At 46.3% G+C, this 26,078-nt stretch overlaps 1 protein-coding gene across 3 annotated transcripts in view; it reads left to right on the top strand.

The window, feature by feature from the left end:
• clasrp (CLK4-associating serine/arginine rich protein) overlaps positions 1 to 25,867 on the top strand; it is a 64,162-nt gene extending 38,295 nt beyond the window's left edge. For 2 of the 3 annotated variants that reach the window (XM_060855913.1, XM_060855912.1), the window contains 8 exons: positions 542 to 745; positions 2,305 to 2,344; positions 5,690 to 5,750; positions 7,161 to 7,219; positions 11,192 to 11,238; positions 14,155 to 14,237; positions 21,240 to 21,267; positions 24,065 to 25,867. In XM_060855913.1, coding sequence (XP_060711896.1) covers positions 542 to 745; positions 2,305 to 2,344; positions 5,690 to 5,750; positions 7,161 to 7,219; positions 11,192 to 11,238; positions 14,155 to 14,237; positions 21,240 to 21,267; positions 24,065 to 24,107 — 565 coding nt within the window. In that variant the 3' untranslated portion in view covers positions 24,108 to 25,867. Of the gene's footprint in view, positions 1 to 541; positions 746 to 2,304; positions 2,349 to 5,689; positions 5,751 to 7,160; positions 7,220 to 11,191; positions 11,239 to 14,154; positions 14,238 to 21,239; positions 21,268 to 24,064 lie in introns of those variants that run through there. The other variant, XR_009647378.1, reaches the window with a different exon arrangement.
• The last annotated feature ends 211 nt before the right edge of the window (positions 25,868 to 26,078 follow it).

Genomic DNA, 26,078 nt, shown 5'->3' with positions numbered 1-26,078 from the left:
CATCTAGTATTCAGTTTGAAATATGCAAAAACTATACGTTATCACTTCCAGCTACCAATTTTCAGATATTTGCAATCACCCTGTTCAGTGATGCCAATGCACACCATTGAGAGACATGAACCTGAGTCTCCTGGCTCTGAGAGAGGCACATTACCACTGTGCCACAATAACCTCTGAATAGGCTGAGATACTTTATAATCAACCTGTTTAGAGATGTATAGTCTTTCTTGTATTTTCTAATCAGCCTGTTCAGCGATGTTATTACACAGCTTGGAGCAGGTAGGATTTGAACCCAGGCTCCTGGCTCAGAGGTAGCAACACTGCAGTTTGGCCACATTATCTTCTGATAATTAAAAGCATCCAGATGGGCAATAGATAGGAATGGTGTGTAGAAAGCGCTGCAAGACTGAGTATTTGATAGCTTCCTCTCGGGATAGAGATTATCTTGGTTCCAGTCTAACTGACTAGCTTGGATGCACATTGACAGTGTGTACCTTGCCCCTGCTTCACACTGTTGTTGGATCTTTCCTTCTTATTTAAGGTCAAGGAGTCATTCGCGTTCAGATGACCGCTATCGCCGGAGCAGCAGGACAAGCTACAGCTCGAGCCGGCGTCGGAACAGCAGCAGTCAGAGCAGCAGCGACAGTATGAGTGGCTCCCAGAGTCAGAGCAAATCGTTGTCCCCCGTCAAAGAGACCCTGGGCAAAGTGGCTGCCACACCCGCCATGGGAGAGAAACTGAAAAAGTAAGCATGACCTTTGAATCACTTATCACTCACATTTTTCACGTTTAGACTGCCAGTTTATTCTTTCATGAGATATGGCAGTTGCTGGCAACATCACTGTTTGTTGTCCATCCCTAATTGCCTTTGAAGTGAGAGGCTTGTTAGGCCTTTTGAGTGAACCGCGTTAGTTTGGGTCTGGAGTTGGATGTAGTTCTGACTGTAAGTACTGCAGATTTCTTTCCCTCAAGGACATTAGAAACCGGGATGGGTCTTTAAAACAATCAGCAGGTGGAGCGGGGAGGAACTGAATGGCCCCACTTAAATCAAAACAAAAGAACTGCAGATACTGAACATCAGAAACAAAAACAGGAATTGCTGAAAGTTCAGCAGGTCTGGCAGCATCTGTGGAGAGAAATCAGAGTGACTCGACCCCAAAACATTAACACTTATTTTTTTCTCTACATAAATGCTGCCAGACCTGCTGAGCTTTTCAAGCAATTTCTGTTACAAGTCGATAGGGAGACAGAGTTATGGAGTCATACAGTTGTACAGCATGGTCCAACTCGTTCATGCCAACCAGATATCCTAACCCAATCTTGTCCCATCTGTCAACACCTGGCCCATATCCCTCCAAACTCCTCTTATTCATATACCCATCCAGATGCTTTTTAAATGTTGTAATTGTACCAGCCTCCACCACATCCTCTGGCAGCTCATTCCATATACGTACCACCCTCTGTGTGAAAAAGTTGCCCCTTAGGTCTCTTTTATATCCTTCCGCTCTCACCCTAAACATATGCCTTCTAGTTTTGGACTCCCCACCCCAGGGAAGAGACTTTGTCTATTTATCCTATCCATGCCCCTCATGATTTTATAAACCTCTGTAAGGTCACCCTTCAGCCTCTGATGATCCAGGGAAAACAGCCCCAGCCTGTTCAGTCTCTCACTATAGCTCAAACCCTCCAACCCTGGCAACATCCTTGTAAATCCTTTCTGAACCCTTTCAAGTTTCACAACATCCTTCCAATAGGAAGGAGACCAGAATTGCACGTACTCAATACTCTGACCAATAAAGGCCAATAAACATACCAAACGCCACCTTCACTATCCTATGAATCTGCGACTCCACTTTCAAGGAGCTATGAACCTGCACTCCAAGGTCTCTTTGTTCAGCAACACTCCCTAGGACCTTACCATTAAGTGTATACGTCCTGCTAAGATTTGCTTTCCCAAAATGCAGCACCTCACATTTATCCATCTGGTACTTCTCAGCCCATTGGCCCATAATATGAATCAGTCTTGAGGAAGGGTCACTCAACCCTGAAACATTAACTCTGATTTATCTCCACAGATGCTGCTGAGTTTTTCCAGTAATTTCTACTCTTAAACCAAGTTTGTTGTTGATTATGTTTTGCATCTCGTACCTGATGAAGGCAATACGTCAGAGATAATACAGATCAGTAGTTAAATTTAGGATCTGCTAGTTTGTATTGTTGTTTCCCATCAGGTCGTGAACCACAGATGCTGGTTAAATTGTGTCGTGTAGTCCTCTGAACTATGCTTTCTCTCTCTCATTCCAGGTCTGACACTCCTGTGGGTAAAGAATCCGGAGCTGCCAAAGTCAGTAAGAATTTTAGCTCACCTCCGTTAACACAGCCCCTCTGAAAACCTCACAGAAACACTTATGCAGCCTCAAGTAGTCTTTCAGCAACTTTTAGTAGCTTTTCTTTCTAACCTGAAATTGTCCTTGAGGCCAAGTGACTGGTAACACAAAGCAGAGTCATATTAGTTTGGCTCTCACACAGAATTGTGTGATGAGTTCCTACTATGTTCCCTTTCTGTCTCCCCCAAATTGTGCTAAAATTCAATGGCAAAGTACTGCCGAAGAACCAATAAGGCTTGTCTCCTAACCTTCCTCTCTCCCGTGATTCTGTGAATGCTGTAAAGTTACTGCTGAGATATTTTAGAATTTGTTACAGGTCGTCTACTATCTATATTTTTCTGGCTTAATGCTTCCACGTTGTTATAATTGCTGGTTAGCTTTTCTAATGACGTATCATATTTTCCATTGAATTTTGCTATGTCAACTGTCACAGTTGTACTTGCAGCTTCTAGCCACAAGGGGCACTCAAGTTAGTTTCTGAAGAATTCTGTCAGCTGAACATGCAACAGTAGAGGTGGTTTGCCAGTGTTAGCTAATTGGTTGTACAGTGTCATAAGGGGCAACTTATTTAAAATCTTTTTGGATCACTACGACAACTATTCCAATAAATCGTCCTAAATTAGGCATTTTCCTGAGTCGTACAGACCTGAAAGCCCCCCTGTGTTCCCTAAGCCGCCAGTGGCGACCTTGCCTAGGGCAGCATTTCCAGACATTGTTCAGCGACCAGGAGGAAGTAAAATCAGGTCTTTTCTACTGGCTGTAGAGTGGCTCCCTTTGGCTTGCTTACGTACTGCAACCATCCAGAGAGTGTTCATCTTCCACCGTGCAACAGTCCCTTCTGTCTGTCTTGTGCACAGTGCAAACTAATGCTTGTTGAACTGCGCCCCACAAAAGGTTAAACGCATCAGAGCAGGCAGTAAAAATTCACAAGGTGTTTGGGGGAAGGCAGTTCAGTGTTCAAAGTTTTCCAACGGAGGTTTGAACGTTTTCAGTAAGGAGCAGAATGGTGCACGAACCTTCAGACCAATGTGTTAGGAAAGCTGCAGATGTCAGCAATAGGCGTGACGAAGGTTTATGTGACTGGGAAGCCAGGAGTTTTCCACGTTCACTTTGATCATGTTGAGTCTGAGTTACTAAAAGTAGCTGTTTTTTTAAAAAAAAATTTTCCCAAGCTATTCTATGGAAATGAAATGCTGGATGAATAGGACCAGACACGTTGGGAGCTGATGCACATTCTAACACTGTCCTTTGTGATCCCATGTACATTTACACACAGTCCAAGGATCTAGTTAGAGTTATTGTGGCCATTTTAAACCGCCCAGAAAGAGATTGTGTCGCTCTGAAAAGCACACCTAGTTTATATAACCAAATGCCAGCACAGCACTAAGCAAACTATTGTTTTGGAAGTGCAGTCTGTTTTTGTGCAGGACAAACATGACGGGGCAATTTAGGCACACTTTAATAAGAAAAATAACTAGTGTTTGTATGTGAGACTCATTAACCAGGGCACTTCACCTCTCCCAAGAAAGGCATGAGAGCATCTTTTATATTTACCTGTAACAGGCCCTCAGATAAACTTCTCCTCTCAATACTGGACTGAAATGTCTGCCTTACTGCACGGTTGTGTCATTGGCAAGTTGCCTCTGATCCAGATCAACATTCCAGTCAGTGCTGAGAGGACACTGTGCTGTCAGAGGTGCCTTTTTCAGATGAGGCAGTAAACTAAAGCATAATCTGCCGCCTTGTGGTGGGTGAAGAAAGCAAGATCCTCTGGCACAAGACCCGGGGAGTTATCCCTAATGTTCTTATCCTTCAACATCACTAAAACAATTGATCTGGAAACTGTCACACTGCTGTTTGTGGGAGCTGATAGGCAAATTTCAAACTTCAAATCATAGTTCATTGTGAAGTGCTTTGGACCTTGTGGAAGGTGCTGCATAATTGCATGTCTCGCGTTGGGGTGGGTTTTAAACTCAACTTTCAGATTTAGTTAACCGTCTTCTCAACCCAGGCGAAAGTGAGGACTGCATTTGCTGGAGATCAGACTCTAGATTAGAGTGGTGCTGGAAAAGCACAGCAGGTCAGGCAGCATCCGAGGAGCAGGAAAAATCAACATTTCAGGCAAAAGTCCTTCATTAGGAAGCCCTGTCGATTTTTTTTTTATCCTGCTCCTCGGATGCTGCCTGACCTGCTGTGCTTTTCCAGCACCACTCTAATCTAGACCCCCATATTCTCAATTCCGTTAAGCTGCCAGTGGTCACACTCGACATCACTTTATTAGAAGACAGCAGCAGCAGTAAACTTAGCATTAAGTCTATAACCTCAGTGAGAGTGGGGAGAAAATGTGGGTGCAGAATTTTTCCCAACACTGTTATATTTGAGGTGCAAACCGAGAAATATGACCACCTCATCCTGAATATTTCCTCTTGAATCCCTGACTCGAGGCCCCAGGTTCGATGATGTTTAATTTCTCACGGTCAATTCCATCTCTTTTTATAAATGTGAACAGTTGCCTGATCAAAGCTGACTTGAGTTCGCTGATTAATGTCTGGAGGTTTTCACATGGAATCCTCATTGAGTCCTGTGCTTAACAGAAAGTATGTTCTGTCAATTTTTTAATGACCATTTGATCCCAGAAGGGATTAGGCCACAAAACTGAATTATCTTTTTGAGGTTGGCTGGACTGTGGCTTGGACCTGCCTACGTGTTCAGCAGTGAGATTCCAACAGGGTTCTCAAGGCTGCAACGTGTCATGAACGTAAATTGAGCTGCCCAGGATACTAGTATCATGTGTTAACTTCCTGAACTGCTCAGTACCAAACAGAGAAGTTGCCATGATGGTGCAATCAGTAATCTTTGCAACCGTGCTGCATGTGGTTAGCACGTTGTAATTTAGGGGCTGGTCAACAGTGCCAGCCAGCATTTCCTAATGGCATGGTTGTCAGACCCTTGCAAGCTATGTTGCAGAGAGTTTAAAATCAGATTGCATCTGCTGTTGTTCAGAATCATTACTGAGCGTACTGTGTGCAGTAAACCTTTACCTTATGTTTGCATTCATCTAGGTTGCAGGAGACACTTAAATGTAACTTGAAATGGTGTAAAATCTCCCAGGTCTGTGTTGGGCTCTCCCTGACCCACAGGCTGGGATGGTTGACTGTTGCCAAGGCAGTCAGTTTCCAGGGTGAAAAATGAGTCCTGTTCTGTGCTGTTTCTCTCGACGTGATGCTGCAGGATTTTTAATACTGTCTGACTTGCTCGAATATTGGCTTCGAACAAATGTCACCTTTTTTTCTTTCTTCCAGCCAAAGCTGACACCACAGGAGAAGCTGAAACTCCGCATGCAAAAGGCGCTGAATAAACAGTGTAAGGATCCAAGTCCTAGTTTGTTTCCTGGGATTTTGTTAGCTTTGTGTCCTTCAAGGTGATGGTTATGTTGATGCTTTGATCAAGCAACCAGTTCTCCTAATTCTGTGTTACACAAATAATAAAACTACCTTTACACTCCCATCAAACATTCCCAGGACAGACACATCACGGGACTGCGACATGGAGGAGAGCTCAGTTTACAATGGCCCCATCAAACACTCCCAGGACAGGTACAGCACAGAACTAAATGCAGAGTAAAGCTCCCATTGTTTTCCAAAGGGGCCATCTGAGAGCTTGAACATACCGACCAATACTGACACTCTAATGTGGTATTGAGGGAAGTGCTGACTTTCTGATGAAACATTAAATTGTCTGCTCAGGTGGATGTAAAAGATCCCGGGGCTGCTATTTCAAAGACCAGGGGTATTTCTCTCCAGTGCCCTGGTCCAGTATTTATCACTCCATCAACGTCTTACACACAAAAAGGAGAATCTGGTCTTTTGTCACATTGCTCTTAGTGGGAGCATGCTGTGGTGGTGACTACATTTTGAAAAGCACTACACTGGCTATTAAGTGCTTTGTGGTGGTCCAGTTGTGAAAGGTACTGCCTTATAAGTTGGGAAATGGATGGTTAGACGATTGTCTTTGGTGCAGATTCATGGGGCGAAGGGCCTAGGCCTCTCTCTGTGCTGTACACCTCTGTGACCTGATACATGTGACTCTTTATCTCTCAATTCTACAACAACAAGTTGTCCCCTAGCTACCCCATGCTATTTACACGTGACCTTGAACAGTGACTGAGGAGTAGCTGTTTGTCTCTAAAAGTCATCATGATCAAACCCAGCCGTGCCCACTGTCCACAGTATTTGCATGTTGTCTAGGAGGCTGAAGTCAGGGGGAAGGAAGCCCTGACTGATTCTCCCACTCCATTTGCTCCATCCTATGGCTGCCAGGCCCCGATGTATTTTGGGTGCGATATAAATTACCGCTCGCAATTGGCTCCAGACCAACTAACCCATTACAAACTGAGGACCAAGGTGCCATCCCTCTGTTGGTCTAAGTCACACGGTCACAAGTGGATCTATCACATCATCCAGAGGAACTGATTGCGGCTGGGGGTTGACTGCCCTGGAGGGAGCCAGTATGTGAGGATGAGGTGTGTGGGGGGAGGGAGCCAGTACGTGAGGATGAGGTGTGTGGGGGGAGGGAGCCAGTACGTGAGGATGAGGTGTGTGGGGGGAGGGAGCCAGTACGTGAGGATGAGGTGTGTGGGGGGAGGGAGCCAGTACGTGAGGATGAGGTGTGTGGGGGGAGGGAGCCAGTACGTGAGGATGAGGTGTGTGGGGGTGGGAATACCTCTTCAGGCAGGTACGGAGAAAAGGTCATCCTTTTTTTTTCCTCCTCCAGTTAAAGCTGACAAGAAAGCGGCTCAGGAGAAACAGATGCAGCAAGAACAGGAGCGACAGGTAATCTCCCAGGCCATCAACAACCAATCGGACCACGGGAAGGATTGTAACAGATGTGGGAAGTTGGGAAACACTGGAACAAATGGAAGGCCCTTTAGCCTATTCATCCTGCTCCATCAGATCGTAGCTGATCTGTAGCTACATTGTACTGTACCTGCTGTTTTCACGTAATCCATAAAATGCTTAGCTAAACCAAAAGGCAGTGTACTCACCACCCAGGCAGCATCAGTGCGTGTGACATCATTGCCAGCAATGCATGTAGCTGCCTGCATCTCAAAACATTCTTTCCATTTCAACCCAGGTTTGCCAGAGTCCCTCCCTTCCTGAATCAGGCTTACCGCATTGGGAAGACCTGATACATTTTCCTCTTGTTTTTTTTTGTTAAATCTTCTAGTTATAAAGTGTTTGCAAAACTGTTGACTCAGAGGTGTTCTCGACAAGTCCTGTCATTGCCTCTCTCACTACCTTGAACCTTAAACACAAAGTTGAGGGGAGTGACAGCAACTGTAATGGAGAATAGTTGGGGGTGGGGGGTGAGTAGGGCAGCAAGAAGACTGACAAGTGAGGGCAGCAAATGAAAAGTAGCTGCAGACTGTGCAAAATAAAGACAGTGACATCACCTTTTGTACCAATGCATTGCCAGGAGGAACAGTGAACAGAAAACAGCTATTATTAATCTTGCAAATCTCTCGAGCATCCCACACCTTTTCAGGAAGGTGACTTCCAAATTTCCTTTGTGTGAAGAAGTGTTGGTTTCACTGGCTCTAAAAGTTATCTCTCGATTAGATTGTTCCAAAATCACTCAGGACGGGAACAGGTTCCTTTATTTTAATTCATTCACGGGACGTGAATGTTACTGGCTGGGCCAGCATTTATTGCCCAACCCTAATTGCTCAGAGCGTCCTAGGCCAGACAGGTAAGGATGGCAGTTTCCTTCCCTAAAAGACATGAGTCAACCAGATGGTGTTTTCTTCCTGACAATCAGCCTTTATTAGATTTCTAGGGTTCCTGATAAAGAACAAAGAAAATTTACAGCCCAGGAATAGGCCCATCGGCCCTCCAAGTCTGAGCTGATCCATACGTAATGTCTAAACCTGTCGGTCAATTTTTATTGAATTCAAATTCCACGACCTGCCGTGGCACCTGTGTCCCCCAGAAACATTACCTGTGTCTCTGGATTAACAGTCCAGCAATAATACCACCAGGCCATTGCATTTCTCGATCCCTGTGTCATTTTGACACTGTCTTTAGATTGGACTCCAACCTTTAAAGTCAAGCCAAAGCAGCCTATCCTCTAACTCGAGCAGAGTGCTCCCTTCCAAATACAACTATCTCTTTTCAGAGAATGTTTTGCTTCAGCTGCATCAGACCAGGGCTCTGTTAACTTAAAATAAAACTTTTGTCTTTTATATTCAGCTGCCTTCAGATAGAAGCCAGCATCCCGTTAGCCATTTTTGATTCTTTGATTGATTGCTTCGTATTTAAAATGTTGTATTTCGTAACTTTATCACGTGGGTAGTGCTTAAGTCTAGAACAGGGTTCTGTCCTCAAAGCTGAACAGCTGCATTTCTTGGGTGTGCAGGGAGACGTCATAATATTTAAATTCCTGTTCATATTCATTTCCACTGACTGTAACTTAATTAATTGGAGAAGGAGAGACTGCAGAATGTTACAGTACAGACAGAATCTAGTATCACTTGTGCATCACGAAATGCCAGTATTGCAGCTGGTACACTAGGTAATTAGGGAGACAAATGGAACATTGGTCTTTACTGTGAGGGTTTTAGAAGTAGCAAAGCTTTGCAACAACTGAACAGTTTGACCTCATTTGAGTCCTGTGTCTAGTTTTAGCTGCCTTCTTAAAGAAGGAATATACTTACAATGTAATCAGTTCAAGAAAGGGTCCCAAGCTAATGCCTGGAATGTGTTGTTGTGATTGTTCTCGGAGGATAGGTTGAGCAGACTGGGCCTTTATGGTGGGGCTTGGAGGTAGGGGAGGTGACCTTAGAAACATGTATAGTATTCTCAGGCAACTTGACAGCATAGATACTGAAAGGATCTTGTATGGAATCTGGAACCAGGGGTGCAGTTTAAAAACAAAGCATCTCCCATTTAATTCTCTTCCCAGAAAGCAGTGGGGGCTGGATCATTTAACTTATTCAGGACTGAGTTAGCGAAGATTTTTTGATTGACAGGAGAGTCAAGGGTTATGAAGGCACCAGGGAGGGAAATGGAGTTAAGATCACAGTCACCTGAGTCACTTAACAAATAGCAAAGTAGGCCTGAAGGTCCAGTTGCCCTTCTCTTACAATGTTATGACTTAGAGTTGTGTTTACCAAAAGATCCTGGTGCTCAGATTGGGGATTTATCCACCAATGAGGAATGGTTCCAGCAAAATTTGATAAGTAGGAAGTACAAGTATAAATAACACAAGTGTGTTGCTGCCTCTCACCTTGATTGCACTAGTTTGGTCGCCTGAAGCTACCATTGTGTTAGTAACCACAGGACACCAATTTAAGAATGCTAGAGCCAGGCTGGAGATGGAAGTATTTTGACACAGCGAGACCATTGAATCCCTACAGTGTGGAAACAGGCCCTTCGGCCCAACAAGTCCACACCGACCCTCCAAAGAGTAACCCATCCAGATCCATTCCCCTACACTATTACTGTACATTTACCCTGACTAAGGTACCTCACCTAACAGCCCTGGACACTATGGGACAATATAACACAGTCAATTCACCTAATTTGCACATCTTTGGACTGTGGGAGGAAACCAGAGCACCCGGAGGAAATCCACGCAGACACGGGGAGAATGTGCAAACTCCACACGCAGACAGTCACCCGAGGCTGGAATCAAACCTGGGACCCTGGTGCTGTGAGGCAGCAGTGCTAGCCACTGTGCCACCTGTTTGTTAACTTTCACAAAGCAATTGGTGATCTGCTCGACAAGGACAGTCGGTAGGGCTGAGACACCAATGGGAGTGGGACACAGGAACGCTGTAGGTCTCCTCCTGCCATGGTGGGATTCAAGCCCATGTTTCTCAGAACATTGGCCTGGCATATCTGCAATACTAATCCAGTAACATTACCACTGCCTTCCCCAGACCTAATTGTCAGTTTGGCCCCTACAGGTTGTGGGTTTAAGTCTTACCTTAGGGCACTTAAACTGATTCTTTATCATGATCCCTTACAGCAGTCTTTGCTATAAACAGACCACTGAATCTGGAACTGCGCCATAACGGACTACATTAAAGCAGCCTTGCCAGTGTATTTCTTAAAGTGATCATGCTAGATCTGTCAGTAGGCCTCCTGGCCTCAGATCTGATGATGTGGAGCTAAGAGAGTTTATGGGTTTGAGCATGGTACAAGACAGGTTATTAGGAGACTGCAAGGAACTTGATGAGAAGTTAAACAAGAGAATGTTCAGCAGGTTTGTGATGACCGTGATAGACAGCTGAAGGAGAGGGCTTTGGGATTTAAGGTATTGGTGAAAGTGCATTAGGGTGGGAGACTTATTCCAGGGGCAGAACAAACATTAACACTGCTTAACCAGGATGTAGATACTGAGAGAGGGCATGGATGCTGCGGTTGGAGAAACTGGACAAGAGCGAGCAAGGAATTTTGCATCACAAGATAACATTGAGGCTGGCTTGACTGTGAATAAAGAATGGGCCACTGGAATGTGCTGGTTGAGCAGGAGGGGCATTGTGCATGCAGGAGGAGATTAGGGGGGCTGGTGGATCAGAAGAGGAGGGTGGCTGAGAGGGAGAGTGTCGGGGGGAGGGGGCGCAGTGGAATGCAGGGTCAGGCCAGTGGTGGTGAACGAGGAACAGTGACCGTATCAGTGGGAGCTGCAACCCTGGGACTTCCACCCGTTTGGGTGGAGGGGAACCTTGTTACATGCACCAAGTTTGAAACGATCTATGATTAAACACTTCGATTGAACTGTGTTTCTGTTTCTCTTTTCAGGAACGTGAGGATGAACTACGAGCCATGGCTCGAAAGATCCGACTAAAGTAATACTTTACTACTCCCTCCATATCTCTCTCTCTCTCTCGCGCTCTCTCTCTCGCGCTCTCTCTGCGCGCAGTAAATTACATTAAAAATCTGCTGTAATCTCTGCTTTGATTAGCATTCAGATCTCCACTTAGTTCACTAATTGTGACCAATCTTGTGGATCCAACAGGGAAGCAAGGGGAAAAGCGATTATAATTTGTACGTTCTTGTGTTTTGAACAATTTGCGTGTTTATCCAAAGCAGCAAAGACAGTTCAGGGCCACTTGCTCCCCTGCTTGTTCCCTTTCTCAGCTGTTATTGGTACCCAGGCCCATGCTTGTTGCCAAAATACAGGTGGGATGATCTGTCGCCAAAGTACTGGCTCAATCCTGTTCTTGCTGCGATCCACCACACACTTGCCAGTCCCTCACCAAGTGACCTTGCTGTTTGAATATAAGTCCTTTTTAAGTACTGCCCTCCCCAAGATCAACTAACATCCATGGTTTAATTCCAGACCTGAGTGTTTCAGTGTGAGCTGTGCTGGGAGGTGCTGTCTGTCCATGGAGATGAGGAAATTTCTTCTAGGATAATCAATGTTTGGAATTTGCCCAACCCCTCCTCCTCCTCCTCCCCCCCCAAAAAAAGGAGCAGAGAAGGCTGGGTCGAATCACAGAATCCCTACAGTATGGAAACAGGCCCTTCAGCCCAACAAGTCCACACTGACCCTCCGAAGAGTAACCCACCCAGACCCATTCCACGACTGTATTACGCTACACTTTCCCCTGACTAATGCACCTAACCTACATATCTCTGGACACTATGTGCAAAGTTGACATGGCCAATTCACCATAACCTGCACATCTTTGGACTGTGGGAGGAAACTGGAGCACCCGAAGGAAACCCACGCAGACACGGGGAGAATGAGCAAACTCCACACACACACACACACACACACACACACACACACACAATCATTTGAGATTAGAATCAAACCCAGATCCCTGGCGCTGTGAGGCAGCAGTGCTAACCACTGTGCCACCCTGACCCCATTCATTATATTTACGGCTGTGTCAGATTTTTGATAGAATTGCAGGTTGTGACAGATGAGGGGCTGGAGGGTGGGGGTTGTTGGGTCAGGCAAGAAGATCCAGTTGACAGTAGTGAGATCAGCTTCAGCCTTATTGAATGGAATGATGGAAGAAGCTCAAGGGGCCAAATGATCCAGATCTGCTGCTACTGCGTATGCTCCTTAGAAGGCTAACTTATCATTGATTAAAATTGATTTGTTGGCAAGTTCAGGCATACTCTGTGCAATTTCCGGCATTCTGACAGGAGGGTGGGATGATCAAGGGCAAGGTCACTGCTTCTTCCGTTGAATTCTTCTCTCCCAACAAGGTGGTGCCACAATACTTTTCATGAACAGAACGTAAATTCCTCAAGAGTGGATCATTTAGAGTAAATTTTTTAATGCTGCCTTCAGAATCTGCTTGTCAATCCCGATCCAAGCCAGTCGTCATTCTTTGTGGTTAGGGTTTACTACTCCGCCTTACAACTCCTTCCGCACAGCGATTCCACTTGGGCGTCTTTTAGATATTTCTCAAATCAACCTGTTCAGAAATATAATTACACACCTCTGGAGCAGGTGGGACTAGAATCCAGTCCTCCACGCACCGAGCTAGGGTCACTGCCACTGTACCGCAAGCATCTGCAGGTTGTTCTGATATAACGCGCATTTCGTTAACACGATTTCACTGTAACATGACGAATTGTGAACTGTTCCTAAAGCGCAAATGTTTAAAACGGGCATTGGCTATAACACAAGTACAGCACCAACACTAAGTGCTGTTTCTGAAGCGTGATTTTTCTATAATGCAGGATTGCCTGAGAACACAACCATTACATGAAAGACGAACTGGCTGTACCCAGTCAGTCAGCTTTTTTTCCTTATATCCAGAGGTGTTCTTACATACAAGTGAAGTCTTTTTTTGGCACAACCATCACCAAATTACCCTTGGTATTTTTTCATTTGTTAACCAACACATCCAGTTAAATAGTTAATTGATCAACTATTTGTTATAGTAGTATTTGTTATATCAACTCTTCTGGGCCCTGTTTCATCACGAAGCGTTTCAAAAATAATTTCCCTTCTTTAGGGTGGCTCAGTGGTTAGCATTGCTGCCTCAGCGTCAGGGACTGGGGCTTCGATTCCACCCTCGGGCGACTGTCTGTGCGGAGTTTGCACATTCTCCCCGTGTCTATGTGGATTTCCTCCGGGTGCTCTGGTTTCCTCCCACAGTCCAAAGATGTGCAGGTCAAGTGAACTGGCCGTGCTAAATTGCCCATAGTGTTAGCTGCATTAGTCAGAGGGAAATGGGTCTGGGTGGGTTACTGTTCGGAAGGTCGGTGTGGACTTGTTGGACCGAAGGGCCTGTTTCCACGCTGTAGGGAATCTAATCTAAAAACAATGGCTGTGTTTGTGTGTGCACAGCCAACAGTGCACTGTTACAGACGCTGTGCTGTTCCTGCTAGAGGTTTAGCTTTGCCTTTGGATAATGGCCTCACTACTGAGTCACTGCAGAGGAGCCAGTGTTGCTGACCATAACCAACGGGTGCTCCAAAGCTATGGAGGGGTTGGAAGAACCTAGCAGTAGGCCATTCAGCCTGTCCTGCTCTTTCCTGCACCATCTCCATATCCTTTGAAATCTTTAATACCTAGGGTGAGAACATTATGATGGGGAAAGTGAGCAAAAGTAGTCAAGTGGGTGGTTATCCTGTGGGATGACCAGCCAGTAGAATATCGGCGTTACGAACTGCGTAGTTGTCCAGATAGCATCTAGGACCACAATTTGTTGTGTTTTGTTTTTGTTGCACAGTACTGTTTGTTAATTTTACTTCCCGTTCTCTCTCCTCCTTACCCCCGCCAAAACAAAATGCAGGGAGCGAGAACGCAGAGATAAAGAAAGGGACGAGTGGGAGAAGGAGTACCCGAGAAGGAGCCGTTCGTGCTCCCCAAGACACGGTATGCATTCACTGTCTCCGAGTTCTCATGTGACAGAAGCCTTAGGTTGGTGGGATTGCAATTCCCTTCCACTCTCTGCTGTCCGAGTCTTGGAGCGGGTATGTTCTGATGGTAATAGGGTTCGTGTCACACCCCAGTGACTGGAGCACAGAGCACCAAATAGTATTCCTGCTGCAGTACTGAAGGAGTGCTACATTGTTGGTCAAATGGTGTGGAGCATAAACACCATCATGGATGGGTTGGGCTGAATGGCCTCTTCCTGTGCTGTAGAAGTCTGTGGTTGAAGATTTGACTGCCTTATCACTGGTTCAATTTGCTGAGAACTAGCTAGGAATTTACAATCTGCACCATTTTATTCTAACTTGCTCATGAATAATATTTTATCTCTTGCTTTATCTTAAAGGGAGAAAATACGCACAGATCAGATTGGCAGGGACAGTAGAAAATGCTTACTGAGACCATAAAATGTGCTTTCAACATGGCAGTAGCCTGTCAGATGAGGTTTTAGATGGAGAGACCCTGGTGGGTGGATATAAAGAACAAATTGTAAGAGGATCAGGGTGGTGTGGCATCCCAACCAGCAGTTATTCCTCAAACAGCATTCCAAAATGGCCTAGTCATTACCACTTCACTTTGTGAGAGTGTGCTGCACTCATGCCTGCTGTTACATTATCACAACCATATGTACGAGTTACCAGATGCAGCAACTCACCAAGGCTCCTTCATTAGCACCTTCCAAACCCACAACCCTATAGAAGGACAAGGGCAGCAGATCCATGGGATACACCACCCCCCTGCAAGTTCCTCTCCAGCTACTCACCATCCTGATTTGGGAATATGTCGTTATTCCTTCAGGGTTTCTGGTGAAAATCTTGGAACTGCCTCCCAAACTGAACCGAGCATCCCATCACCAAGTGGACTCCAGTGGTTCAAGAGGGCACTGAGCAATAAATGCTAGTCTACACCCTGTAAAAGAATAAAAAGGCTGTAGTCACTGCATTTCAAAAGTGCTCTGTTTTGTAAAGCATTTTGCCAGGTCCCAATGTTGTGATGGGTGTTCTGTAAATAAAGTCTCTATTCGGTGTTTGTGTTGCAGTGATGCATTGTGCCACCAGATGGTGCAATCTCTTCATTGTGCTCAGATCCTTTGTATCTTAGCAAGATAAATTGGGAAGGAACAGCAGAGGCACAGTGGGACGAATAGCCTCTGTCTGTGCAGCATCATTCTAGCCCCAGAAAATGCAAACTGCTCATGCAGGTGAAAGTGGCTCAGAGGTTCGGGCCAGGCTGTCGTTACTAACTCTGTGTGGCTGGAATGTTCAACCTGCTTCTCAGGAGTTGTGCTGAAAATGTGTTGCTGGTTAAAGCGCAGCAGCATCAAGAATGATGAAGGGCTTGTGCCCGAAACGTTGAATTTCCTGTTCCTTGGATGCTGCCTGACCTGCTGCACTTTAACCAGCAACACATTTTCAGCTCTGATCTCCAGCGTCTGCAGACCTCACTTTTTACTCTCAGGAGTTGTGGAAAAGTTTGGACTGTGCATATCTCTGGCTTCTTTGTGGTCACTCCTTTTGCTTCCCGTAAAGTCCCACATAGGAGGTTAGTGAGCAAAATTAGGGCGCATGGTACTGGGGGCAAAATACTGACTTGGACTAAAAATTGATTGGCTGACAGGAAACAAAGAGTAGTGATGAACAGCTCCCATTTGGAATGGCAGGTGGTGACCGGTGGGGTACCGCAGGAATCAGTGCTGGGACCGCAGCTTTTTAGAATGTACATTCATGATATAAATGATGGGTATTAAAAGTAATATTAGCAAATTTGCTGATGAAACAAAGCTGGGTGGCAGGGTGAAATGTGAGGAGGATGTTAGGAGATTACAGGGTGACCTGGACAGGCTAGGTGAGTGGACAGATATACGGCAGATGCAGTTTAATGTGGATAAATGTGTGGTTATCCACTTTGGTGGCAAGAACAGGAAGGCAGATTACTACCTAAATGGAATCAATTTAGGTAAAGGGGCAGTACAAAGAGATCTGGGTGTTCTTGTACATCAGCCAATGAAAGCAAGCATGCAGGTAGTGAAGAAAGCTAATAGCATGCTGGCCTTCATAACAAGAGGGATTGAGTATAGAAGCAAAGAGATTGTTCTGCAGCTGTACAGGGCCCTGGTGAGACAGCACCTGGAATATTGTGTGCAGTTTTGGTCTCCAAATTTGAGGAAAAACATTCTGGCTATTGAGGGAGTGCAGCGTAGGTTCACGAGGTCAATTCCCGGAATGGCGGGACTATCTTACGCTGAAAGATTGGGGCGACTGGGCTTGTATACGCTTGAGTTTAGAAGACTGAGAGGGGATCTGATTGAGACGTATAAGATTATTAAAGGATTGGACACTCTGGAGCCAGGAAACATGTTTCCGCTGATGTGTGAGTCCAGAACCAGAGGACACAGCTTAAAAATAAAGGGTAGGTCATTTAGAACAGAGTTGAGGAGAAACGTCTTCACCCAGAGAGTGGTGGGTGTATGGAATGCTCTGCCCAGGAGGCTGTGGAGGCCAAGTCTCTGGACACTTTCAAGAAAAAGTTGGATGGAGCTCATAAGGAAAGTGGAATCAAGGGTTATGGAGATAAGGCAGGAACAGGAGACTGATTGAGGATGATCAGCCATGATCATAACGAATGGTGGTGCTGGCTCGAGGGGCAGAATAGCCGACTCCTGCACCTATTGTCTATTGAAACGGTGTGGTAGGACAAAGCGATAATGGGTTTTAAATGGAGGGTGGGGAGAGAAAATGACTCCTTATTCACCCTCCACTGTGTCCAATTTTATAACCAACTTTATTCTTTGAATCCGCACAGTGATGTTTTCTACCTCCAGCAAGTGTTAGTGCTATGAGGATATCTGGGGCTGTTGAAATTCCTGATATTAATCACTGAACCAGTGCATTCAGCTGCCTGGGCCCTGAGCTCTGGAATTCACTCCCAAAACCCCTCTCCTTCCTCTCCACCTCTAAGAAGTTCCTCAAAATGTTTCTTGGGTCACCTGTCCTACATGTCAGATTTTGTACGTAGCTCCTCAATGCTTTATTACAGTTAGGGTACTATGAAAATGCAGGTTATTGAGGTTGTTCCGTGCCTCAGGGCGGGGAGTTGTGTGGGGTCTCCCCCAGTGCTGTGCAATACTGCTCAGTTCTGCTGCTCTCTGGTTTCTGTTTGTCACCGAAAGGAACCTTGCTTTTCCTGGAAAAGTAAACTATGTGGGAAGGAGGGGTCCGAGAAACTAGCCTGTTGTGTTTTTTTATGAACGCTGGGCACGGTTGAGAGAGAAAGAAAGAGCCGAGGCATTATGTAACATTTATCACGTCTTTCAGAGACACCCCAAGGCTTTCAAAGCTGAATGAAGCAAGTTTCACTTTTCACAACCTGCTATTGGCTCGACCTTTCAATTTAATTACAACCTAATTTTCTCCTCACCTCTCCTGACCCTTAACTAGGGTACTGTTCCAATTTTGTCAGTGGCTCGTTCACCTGACTTACAATGGGAGATTGAACTCTAGGGGCATCACTGCTCCATGTTGACCTCGTCCACCTGGATATTTACCACGAGTGAGGGTCGGATCTATCATTCACACTCCTCTCTGACCCAGGGTTCGTATAGTCACAGATCACGCACACAGACCCTTTGTCCACGCCAACCAGATATTCCTATAAATCTAATCCCATTTGACAGCAATTGCCCCATGTACCTGTAAACCCTTCCTATTTATATACCCTTCCAGATTTCTTTTAAATGTTGAAATTGTACCAGGCTCCACTCCATGCTGTACATCTCTCTGACTTCCTCTGGCAAGGTCTGACCACCCACCCACTTTGGGTCCCTCCTGGGCACACACACTGTATCATCAGCTTCTTTTAGTCACTAATGCTGTTAAATCCCCAGTCTTTTGAGAAGACAGTGATGCTGTCCTTTGCTGACAGTGTGCCGACACCCACAAGGCACGGAGCCTATCCCCGTTGCTCAGAAGGGAAGGGTGGAGAAGAGCAGAGCAATAGTTATTGGAGACTCGATAGTTCTGGCACAGATAGGCGGTTTTGCGAGGGCGAGAGAGACTCACGTTTGGTATGTTGCCTCCCAGGTGCAAGGGTACGTGATGTCTCTGATCATGTTTTCCGGGTCCTTAAGGGGGAGGGGGAGCAGCCTGATGGAGGCACTTGGGACTGTTTTCATTGGAGAAAAGAAGGTTTAGGGGTGACTTGATAGAGGTGTACAAGATGATTAGGGGTTTAGATCGGGTTGACCATGAGAACCTTTTTCCACGTATGGAGTCAGATATTACGAGGCGGCATAGCTTTAAATTAAAGGGTGGTAGGTATAGGACAGATGTTAGGGGTAGATTCTTTACTCAGCGAGTCGTGAGCTCATGGAATGCCCTGCCAGTAACAGTGGTGGACTCTCCCTCTTTATGGGCATTTAGACGGGCATTGGATAGGCACATGGAGGATAGTAGGCTAGTGTAGGTTAGGTGGGCTTGGATCGGCGCAACATCGAGGGCCGAAGGGCCTGTACTGCGCTGTATTTTTCTATGTTCTACGACAATAAAGATAGCACTTGCTGTTGCCAGTTGTGCTTTTTCCCTGTAAAGTGGCTGTGCCAGTGTTGCCCTCCTCTCACGGTTTTCCCGCGTGGTTAAATTTTCCTCATGTTGCGGTGTTTGTGGGAGAGACAGCGGGAACTGTACTTTGTTCAGAATAACATCTTTTTTTCTTCTTCTCTTCCCCTTGTTCCAAATTTGCAGTCACCGTCTCCCACTAGTATCTGTCCGTCTGCCGATTTGTCTGTCTGTCTGTGTCTGCTGGCTATGTATGCAAATGGCCGCACCTCCCACTGCTCAGCAGGCATTGCCTTATTCCGAGCCCCCTATCTTTATTCATGATTGAGCCGAGATGGGTCAGACAGGATTACATCCCCTAAGCCTGTGGGGTGCCTGTGACAAGCAACATTTCAGCTCGATCGTCAACGCAACCATGAAATCTAGCCTGAGCTGTATGTTAAATATCTTAAATAAGCACCATGTTAGAAAAAGGGACCCCATCCTTTTTCTTTCACAGAGAGTGATAGGTGCCTGGAACACGCTGCCAGGAGAGGTGCTAGAAGTAGACAGAATAGCAACATTTAGGAGACATTTAGACAGACACATGAACAGACAGGAAATCGAGCAAAGGGATATGAACCATGTGCAGGCAGATGAGATTGGTTTAGAGTGGCATCCTGGTCAGCACAGACACAGTGGGCCGAAGGGCCTGTTGCTGCTGTGCTGTTCCGTTCTATGTTCAAGGAATGCAAGCTTTACAGTTGCTTAAGTATAAAATGGCAGTGGAAATGGCTCAGGGAATGTTTTAAGATTATTAGGACAAAAGGTTCAGTTTATACAGAAAGATTGACCAGGTTGGGCCCATACCCATTCGGGTTTAGATCAATGAGAGGTGATCCTATTGATGCACTCTAGGTCCTGAGGCTGCTTGACCATGGAATTGAGATGTTTGGAATTAGGGAACTTGGTTAAGGGTCTTCCACTTAAGTTGGAGAAGAGCAGAATTGTTTTATCTCATTAATCTGCGGAACTCTTTCCCAGAGAGTGGGCAAGGCTAGGTTATGGGCTTCAGACAGGAAGATGGAAATAAAGCCATAAACAGATCAGACTTGATCTGTATTTAATTGTGAAACAGGTTTGAGGGGCTGAATGACCTAATTCTGCATGTAATTCCCTGGACAGCAAGAGGGATTTGGCATTTGGGGAAACCTAAACTCTGGTTTTGCGATGTACCAAACAACACTAGCATTTATGGTTACAGAATTACACAGAAAGGAAACCGACCCTTGGGTCCAGATATCCTAAACCTATCTAGTCCCATTTGCCAATATTTGGCCAATATCCTTCCTTTTCATGTCCCCATCCAGATACTGTTTAAATGTTGTAATTGTACTCTCCTCCACCACTTCCTCTGGCAGCTTGTTCCATACATACGCCACCCTCAACATGAACAAGTTGCCCCTCAGGTCCCTTTTAAATCTTTCCCCTCTAACCTTAAACCTGTGCCCTCTAGTTTTGGACTCCCTTACCCTGGGGAAACTAGTTTTGGCAATTTGCCCTATCCATGCCCCTCATGATTTTATAAACCCCTGTAAGGACCTCTGACACTCCAGAGAGAATAGCCCAGCCTATTCAGCCTCTACCTATAGCTCAAACCCTCAAATCCCAGCTACATCCTTGTAAATCTTTTCTGAGCCCTTTCAAATTTAACAGTATAGAGTCATGGAAGCAGCATGGAAACAGATCCTTTGGAACGGTCTCCCACTTGATATTAATTCCCCTCTCAGTGACCTGGTCCTTTTATCACATCACTTGTTTGTGGGATCTTGCAGTAGAGAAATTGTTGTATTTCTCACATTGCACGCAAGTGCTCACACCTTAAAACGTTCTTTAGTGGCTGTGTGACATTTTGTGACATCTTGAGATTGTGAAAGGTGCTATATAAATGCAAGGCTGCCTTATGGGTACAAATGAGTGGCTGAAGGATCATAAAGGGTGACACATGTTGGTAGTGCAGCTACACAGAGAGCTACAGTCAGAGAGGAATCTAACTGCTGTGCCTAGAGACTGTGCATTGACATTCTTTCCATTATCCTTTCCCTGAATGAAAGTCCAACTTGGGATAACAGATAATCTCTTCTGCACTACTTGGTAAAGGTCCGGTTCAATATTGCATCTGAAAGACAGCACCTGCAGCAATGCAGTGCCCCTGTCTTCCAGCTCCCCCACCCAAAATACCACACTTGATACAGAAACAGACAAGCTGGTGAAGTGAAATCGCCCTCTTTCTGCGAATTGAGTTGCTCTCACACTCCGTGTGCAGTGGTCTGAATCAGGTGGCGTGGGTGTAGGGAGTATCCACAATGATTCCATCTCCCAATGTGACTGATTCTCTCGTCTTCTACTCTAGGCCGTGATTACAGCAGCTCATCACGAAGGTAAGCGAAACTAGTCTGCATGCTATCGCAGGAATATGTCTTTTGTGAACCAGACCTTGCCCTCTGAGGGGATGGAAGTGTCTTGTGTGCTGACTGAACAGTATAGACCTGAACTGTCTGATCCATCAGTCCTGGACACAGACGGAGCACAACATTTTCAGACCATTCCTTAGCTGATCCATCAACTGACTGCTGTATAAATGTAGAGGCTTGCTCCAACACCCCGCTCTGCTCCTCTACCAGTCCACTCATCTCAAATTGGCACTTGGTCCTGACACTCTTGTGTGGAATTTCAGGTCTGCATGGGCACAGTGGTTAGCGCTGAAAATGTTTTTCTGGAAAAGCGCAGCAGGTCAGGCACCATCCAAGGAGCAGGGGAGTCGATGTTTCAGGCATGAGCCCTTCTTCAGGAATGAGGAAAGTGTGTCCAGCAGGCTAAGATAAAAGGTAGGGAGGAGGAACTTGGGGGAGGGGCGATGGGAATGTGATAGGTGAAAGGAGGTCAAGGTGAGGGTGATAGGCCAGAGAAGGGGCGGGGGCGGAGAGGTCAGGAAGAAGATTGCAGATTAGGAAGGCGGTGCTGAGTTCGAGGGATTAGACTGAGACAAGGTGGGGGGAGGGGAAATGAGGAAACTGGAGAAATCTGAGTTCATCCCCTGTGGTTGGAGGGTTCCCAGGCGGAAGATGAGGCGCTCTTCCTCCAACCGTCGTGTTGCTATGCTCTGGCGATGGAGGAGTCCAAGGACCTGCATTGTCCTTGGTGGAGTGGGAGGGGGAGTTGAATTGTTGAGCCACGGGGTGGTTGGGTTGGTTGGTCCCAGACGTGTTCTCTGAAACGTTCCACAAGTAGGCGGCCTGTCTCCCCAATGTAGAGGAGGCCACATCGGGTGCAGCGGATGCAGTAAATGATGTGTGTGGAGGTGCAGGTGAATTTGTGACGGATATGGATGGATCCCTTGGGGCCTTGGAGGGAAGTGAGGGGGGAGATGTGGGCGCAAGTTTTGCATTTCTTGCGGTTGCAGGGGAAGGTGCCGGGAGTGGAGGTTGGTTTGGTGGGGGGTGTGGACCTGATGAGGGAGTCGCGAAGGGAGTGGTCTTTTCGGAACGCTGATAGGGGAGGGGAGGGAAATATATCCCTGGTGGTGGGGTCCGTTTGGAGGTGGCGGAAATGACGACGGATGATACGATGTATATGGGGATCATCCGTCATCATTTACGCCACCTCCAAACAGACCCCACCACCAGAGATATATTTCCCTCCCCTCCCCTATCAGCGTTCCGAAAAGACCACTCCCTCCGCGACTCCCTCGTCAGGTCCACACACCCCCACCAACCCAACCTCCACTCCCGGCACCTTCCCCTGCAACCGCAAGAAATGCAAAACTTGCGCCCACACCTCCCCCCTTACTTCCCTCCAAGGCCCCAAGGGATCCTTCCATATCCACCTCAAATTCACCTGCACCTCCACAAACATCATTTACTGCATCCGCTGCACCCGATGTGGCCTCTTCTATATTGGGGAGACAGGCCACCTACTTGCGGAACGTTTCAGAGAACACCTCTGGGACGCCCGGACCAAGCAACCCAACCACCCCGTGGCTCAACACTTCAACTCCCCCTCCCACTCCATCAAGGACAATGCAGGTCCTTGGACTCCTCCATCGCCAGAGCAAAGCAACACGACGGTTGGAGGAAGAGCGCCTCATCTTCCGCCTGGGAACCCTCCAACCACAAGGGATGAACTCGGATTTCTCCAGTTTCCTCATTTCCCTCCCCCCACCTTGTCTCAGTCAAATCCCTCGAACTCAGCACCGCTTTCCTAACCTGCAATCTTCTTCCTGACCTCTCCGCCCCCACCCCACTCCGGCCTATCACCCTCACCTTGACCTCCTTCCAATTGTTGCATTTCCAACGCCCCTCCCCCAAGTCCCTCCTCCCTACCTTTTATCTTAGCCTGCTGGACACATTTTCCTCATTCCTGATGAAGGGCTTATGCCTGAAACGTTGATTCTCCTGCTCCTTGGATGCTGTCTGACCTGCTGCGCTTTTCCAGCAATACATTTTCAGCTCTGATCTCCAGCATCTGCAGTCCTCACTTTCTCCTGGACACAGTGGTTAGCACTGCTGCCTCCCAGCGCCAGGGACCTGGGTTCAATTCCTGCCTCGGGCAACTTCTGTGTGGAATTTGCACATTCTGCTTGTGTCTGCGTGGGTTTCTTCCGGGTTCTCTGGTTTCCTCCCACAGTCCAAAGATGTGCGGGTCAGGTGAAATGGCCATGCTAAATTGTCCATAGTGTTAGGTGAAGGGGTAAATGTAGGGGTATGGGTGGGTTGCTTTTCGGCGGGTCGGTGTGGACTTGTTGGGCCGAAGTGTCTGTTTCCACATTGTAAGTAATCTAATCTGATCTATCAGTTACATGTTGGACAGAGCAGGTAGAAACAGCAGGTCTATTCCTTTTAGTGATGATTAAGACTAGAATTCAATTCCATTTTATTACTTGAATTGAAATTGTCCCAGTTGTTGTACCAGAGACCTGAGCGTAATGTAGAGGCTGAGGTACCCCAGTGCTGAGGGAGTGCAGCAGTCAGAGGTGCTCATCTTTCGAAGAATCATGTAACTCCGAAAGTAGCCGTTTAGTCCATCGACCTCTTTGATGTAACTATCCAGTTGGTTCCTAACCCCGTGTAGAATTGCATTGGAGGATTAGCATTCTGGGAGGAAAATGGAGATAGCAGGGTAATGAAAAATAATGATTTCCCGAGAATAACTTGTTTGTTTCATTCTCTCATCTTCTAGACGTTCTCGCTCACGCTCGAGAAGCCCTCACCATCGTCATTAGATGTCAATGCTCGTCCTTCAGTTGGCCCCCTTGCTGTCTGTAGCATCCCCCTTGATCCACTGACACAGCTGGTAACACAGCGTCCTCTCCATGCACAGCAGTGAAGAACTAGCTGCAGGAGCTGAGTGCGTAATGACTACAGTGCACGTGCGCCTGTATGTATGTACATACTATTTATCGTGTCAGCAATGTACACCCATTCACTTTGGGTTCTATCTGTACTGCAGCTGTGTATAACCCAGGGATGGAAGCAAAGCACGTCTGTAATTTTCACAGTTTCATTTAGTCCAGTAAAGAGTGACTCGCTTCAAAAGACTTGCTTTAAAGTGACTGTACCAGCAAACAGCTCTGTTTTTAATCTGTCTTTTTTTTCCTCTTCTTTTGTCATAACCTTTTGTCTGCTTTTTCAGTCACAATGCTGACAAAATACGTTTGTATCTCCACTTGTTGTCCATCCTCTTAAGTCTCTGGTGTAAGTTTAAGGGGCTGGAAGTGGGTGAAAGTCTTGCCTTAGTTTATGATCGTACTGTGCTGGAGGGCACGAGTGATAGCAACTGAACTGTGCTTCCTGTAAGGTCCGGTACATGGTTTGGTTTCCCTTCCCTGTTCAAAGACTGGGCCCCCCGTGCTTTTCTAGGGTATGCTGATGACTCCAGAAAGATGTTATTGTGTGTCAAAACCGAACTGGGTATTTAGTGACAAATGAAATACGTTAGTAGGCTCAGGCTGGGATGAGGCATTTCCACAAACAGTGAGGGTTTGCCCATCACCTTGGTATCCCTCCTGCCTGGGAAGATTGAGAGCAGGACAGTGCATTCCGATGGTACAGATCTGTGACTGCGCAGCATGAATGCAGAACCATGTCAAATAAACGTAACGCTTTTGTAAAGAAAACTTCTGCGCTTTCTGGCACCGGTCTGTTCTTGGCTGTTGTACTCTCCCACCCAGTGTGCCAGTGGTGAAGCCACTCTTTCCTTCTCCCCCTCCCAGAATACCAGTGTGCTCCCGAATTGAAGTCCTGTTGCTAAATGTTTCTTATCGCTCTGTAAATAACTTTGGCAACAAGTCTGCACCCAACTGGCTGTGAAGCACAGCATCGTAACAGAAAGTAGAACTGCCAGGTAGGCAGCCCCACCAGGAGGAAACATCTGCCCTGCTTTAAGTGTCGGACAGTTTGGTTCCGCAGAAATGCCGTGCCTGACAAATTTTCAATTGCTGAGTTGAAAATTATTTACCAGAAAGCATCACAATTTCTCTACAGAGTTTACTCTTGGGTATGTGCTGTCAGGTCCAGCCCAACCCCCTATTGAAGGGCTTTGTAGATGTCCTGTTTTGGGGCTGGTTTCAGCAGGTATCTGTCCTGGACAGTACCTGCTCTGAAATTCCAGTGCAGTGATTTGGTTTATCACTTGTTGTTATTAATTTTCAGATCAATGAGGAAACCATCTGTGTTTCTCAAGTTGACATTGCCTCTCCTCCCGCTCGCTTCCCTTTGGGCTGTATGAATTCATTGACATGGTCTGTCTTGTTTTGTTCCCTCTCTTGTATCTATGGGAAGGAGGGCCCAACTTGTGAAGGTGTAATTCTGTGATTATCGTGTCTCCCAGTAATTACAGACTGATTCGGGCTTCACTAGTTTAACTCAGACAAGTGTTTAAACGTTTTTAGGAGTTTTTGTCATGTACAGTTTGTAATTTTTGCCTCAATTTCTGTAAAATGTTTCTTCTTTAACAAAAAGTAAAAGTTTCTGTTTTCTCTGGCTAGTATTATTTTTATTTCCCAAATGAGTGCTGGACAAGCAACAGAGTAAAGCTGCCTCTACTCGTATAAACAGAAAGTAAGTGTTCCGTGACACTGTCGAGAGTGTGGTGCTGGAAAAGCACAGGAGATCAGGCAGCATCCAAGGAGCAAGAGTATTGACGTTTCGAGCAAGAGCCCTTCTTCATTCCTGATGAAGGTCTCATGCCCGAA

Source organism: Hemiscyllium ocellatum, chromosome 47 (genome assembly GCF_020745735.1).
Source record: "Hemiscyllium ocellatum isolate sHemOce1 chromosome 47, sHemOce1.pat.X.cur, whole genome shotgun sequence".
In the NCBI taxonomy this organism is placed as follows: domain Eukaryota; kingdom Metazoa; phylum Chordata; class Chondrichthyes; order Orectolobiformes; family Hemiscylliidae; genus Hemiscyllium; species Hemiscyllium ocellatum.
Note: the sequence above shows the minus strand (reverse complement) of the source record. Positions and strands in the feature narration are given on the sequence as shown.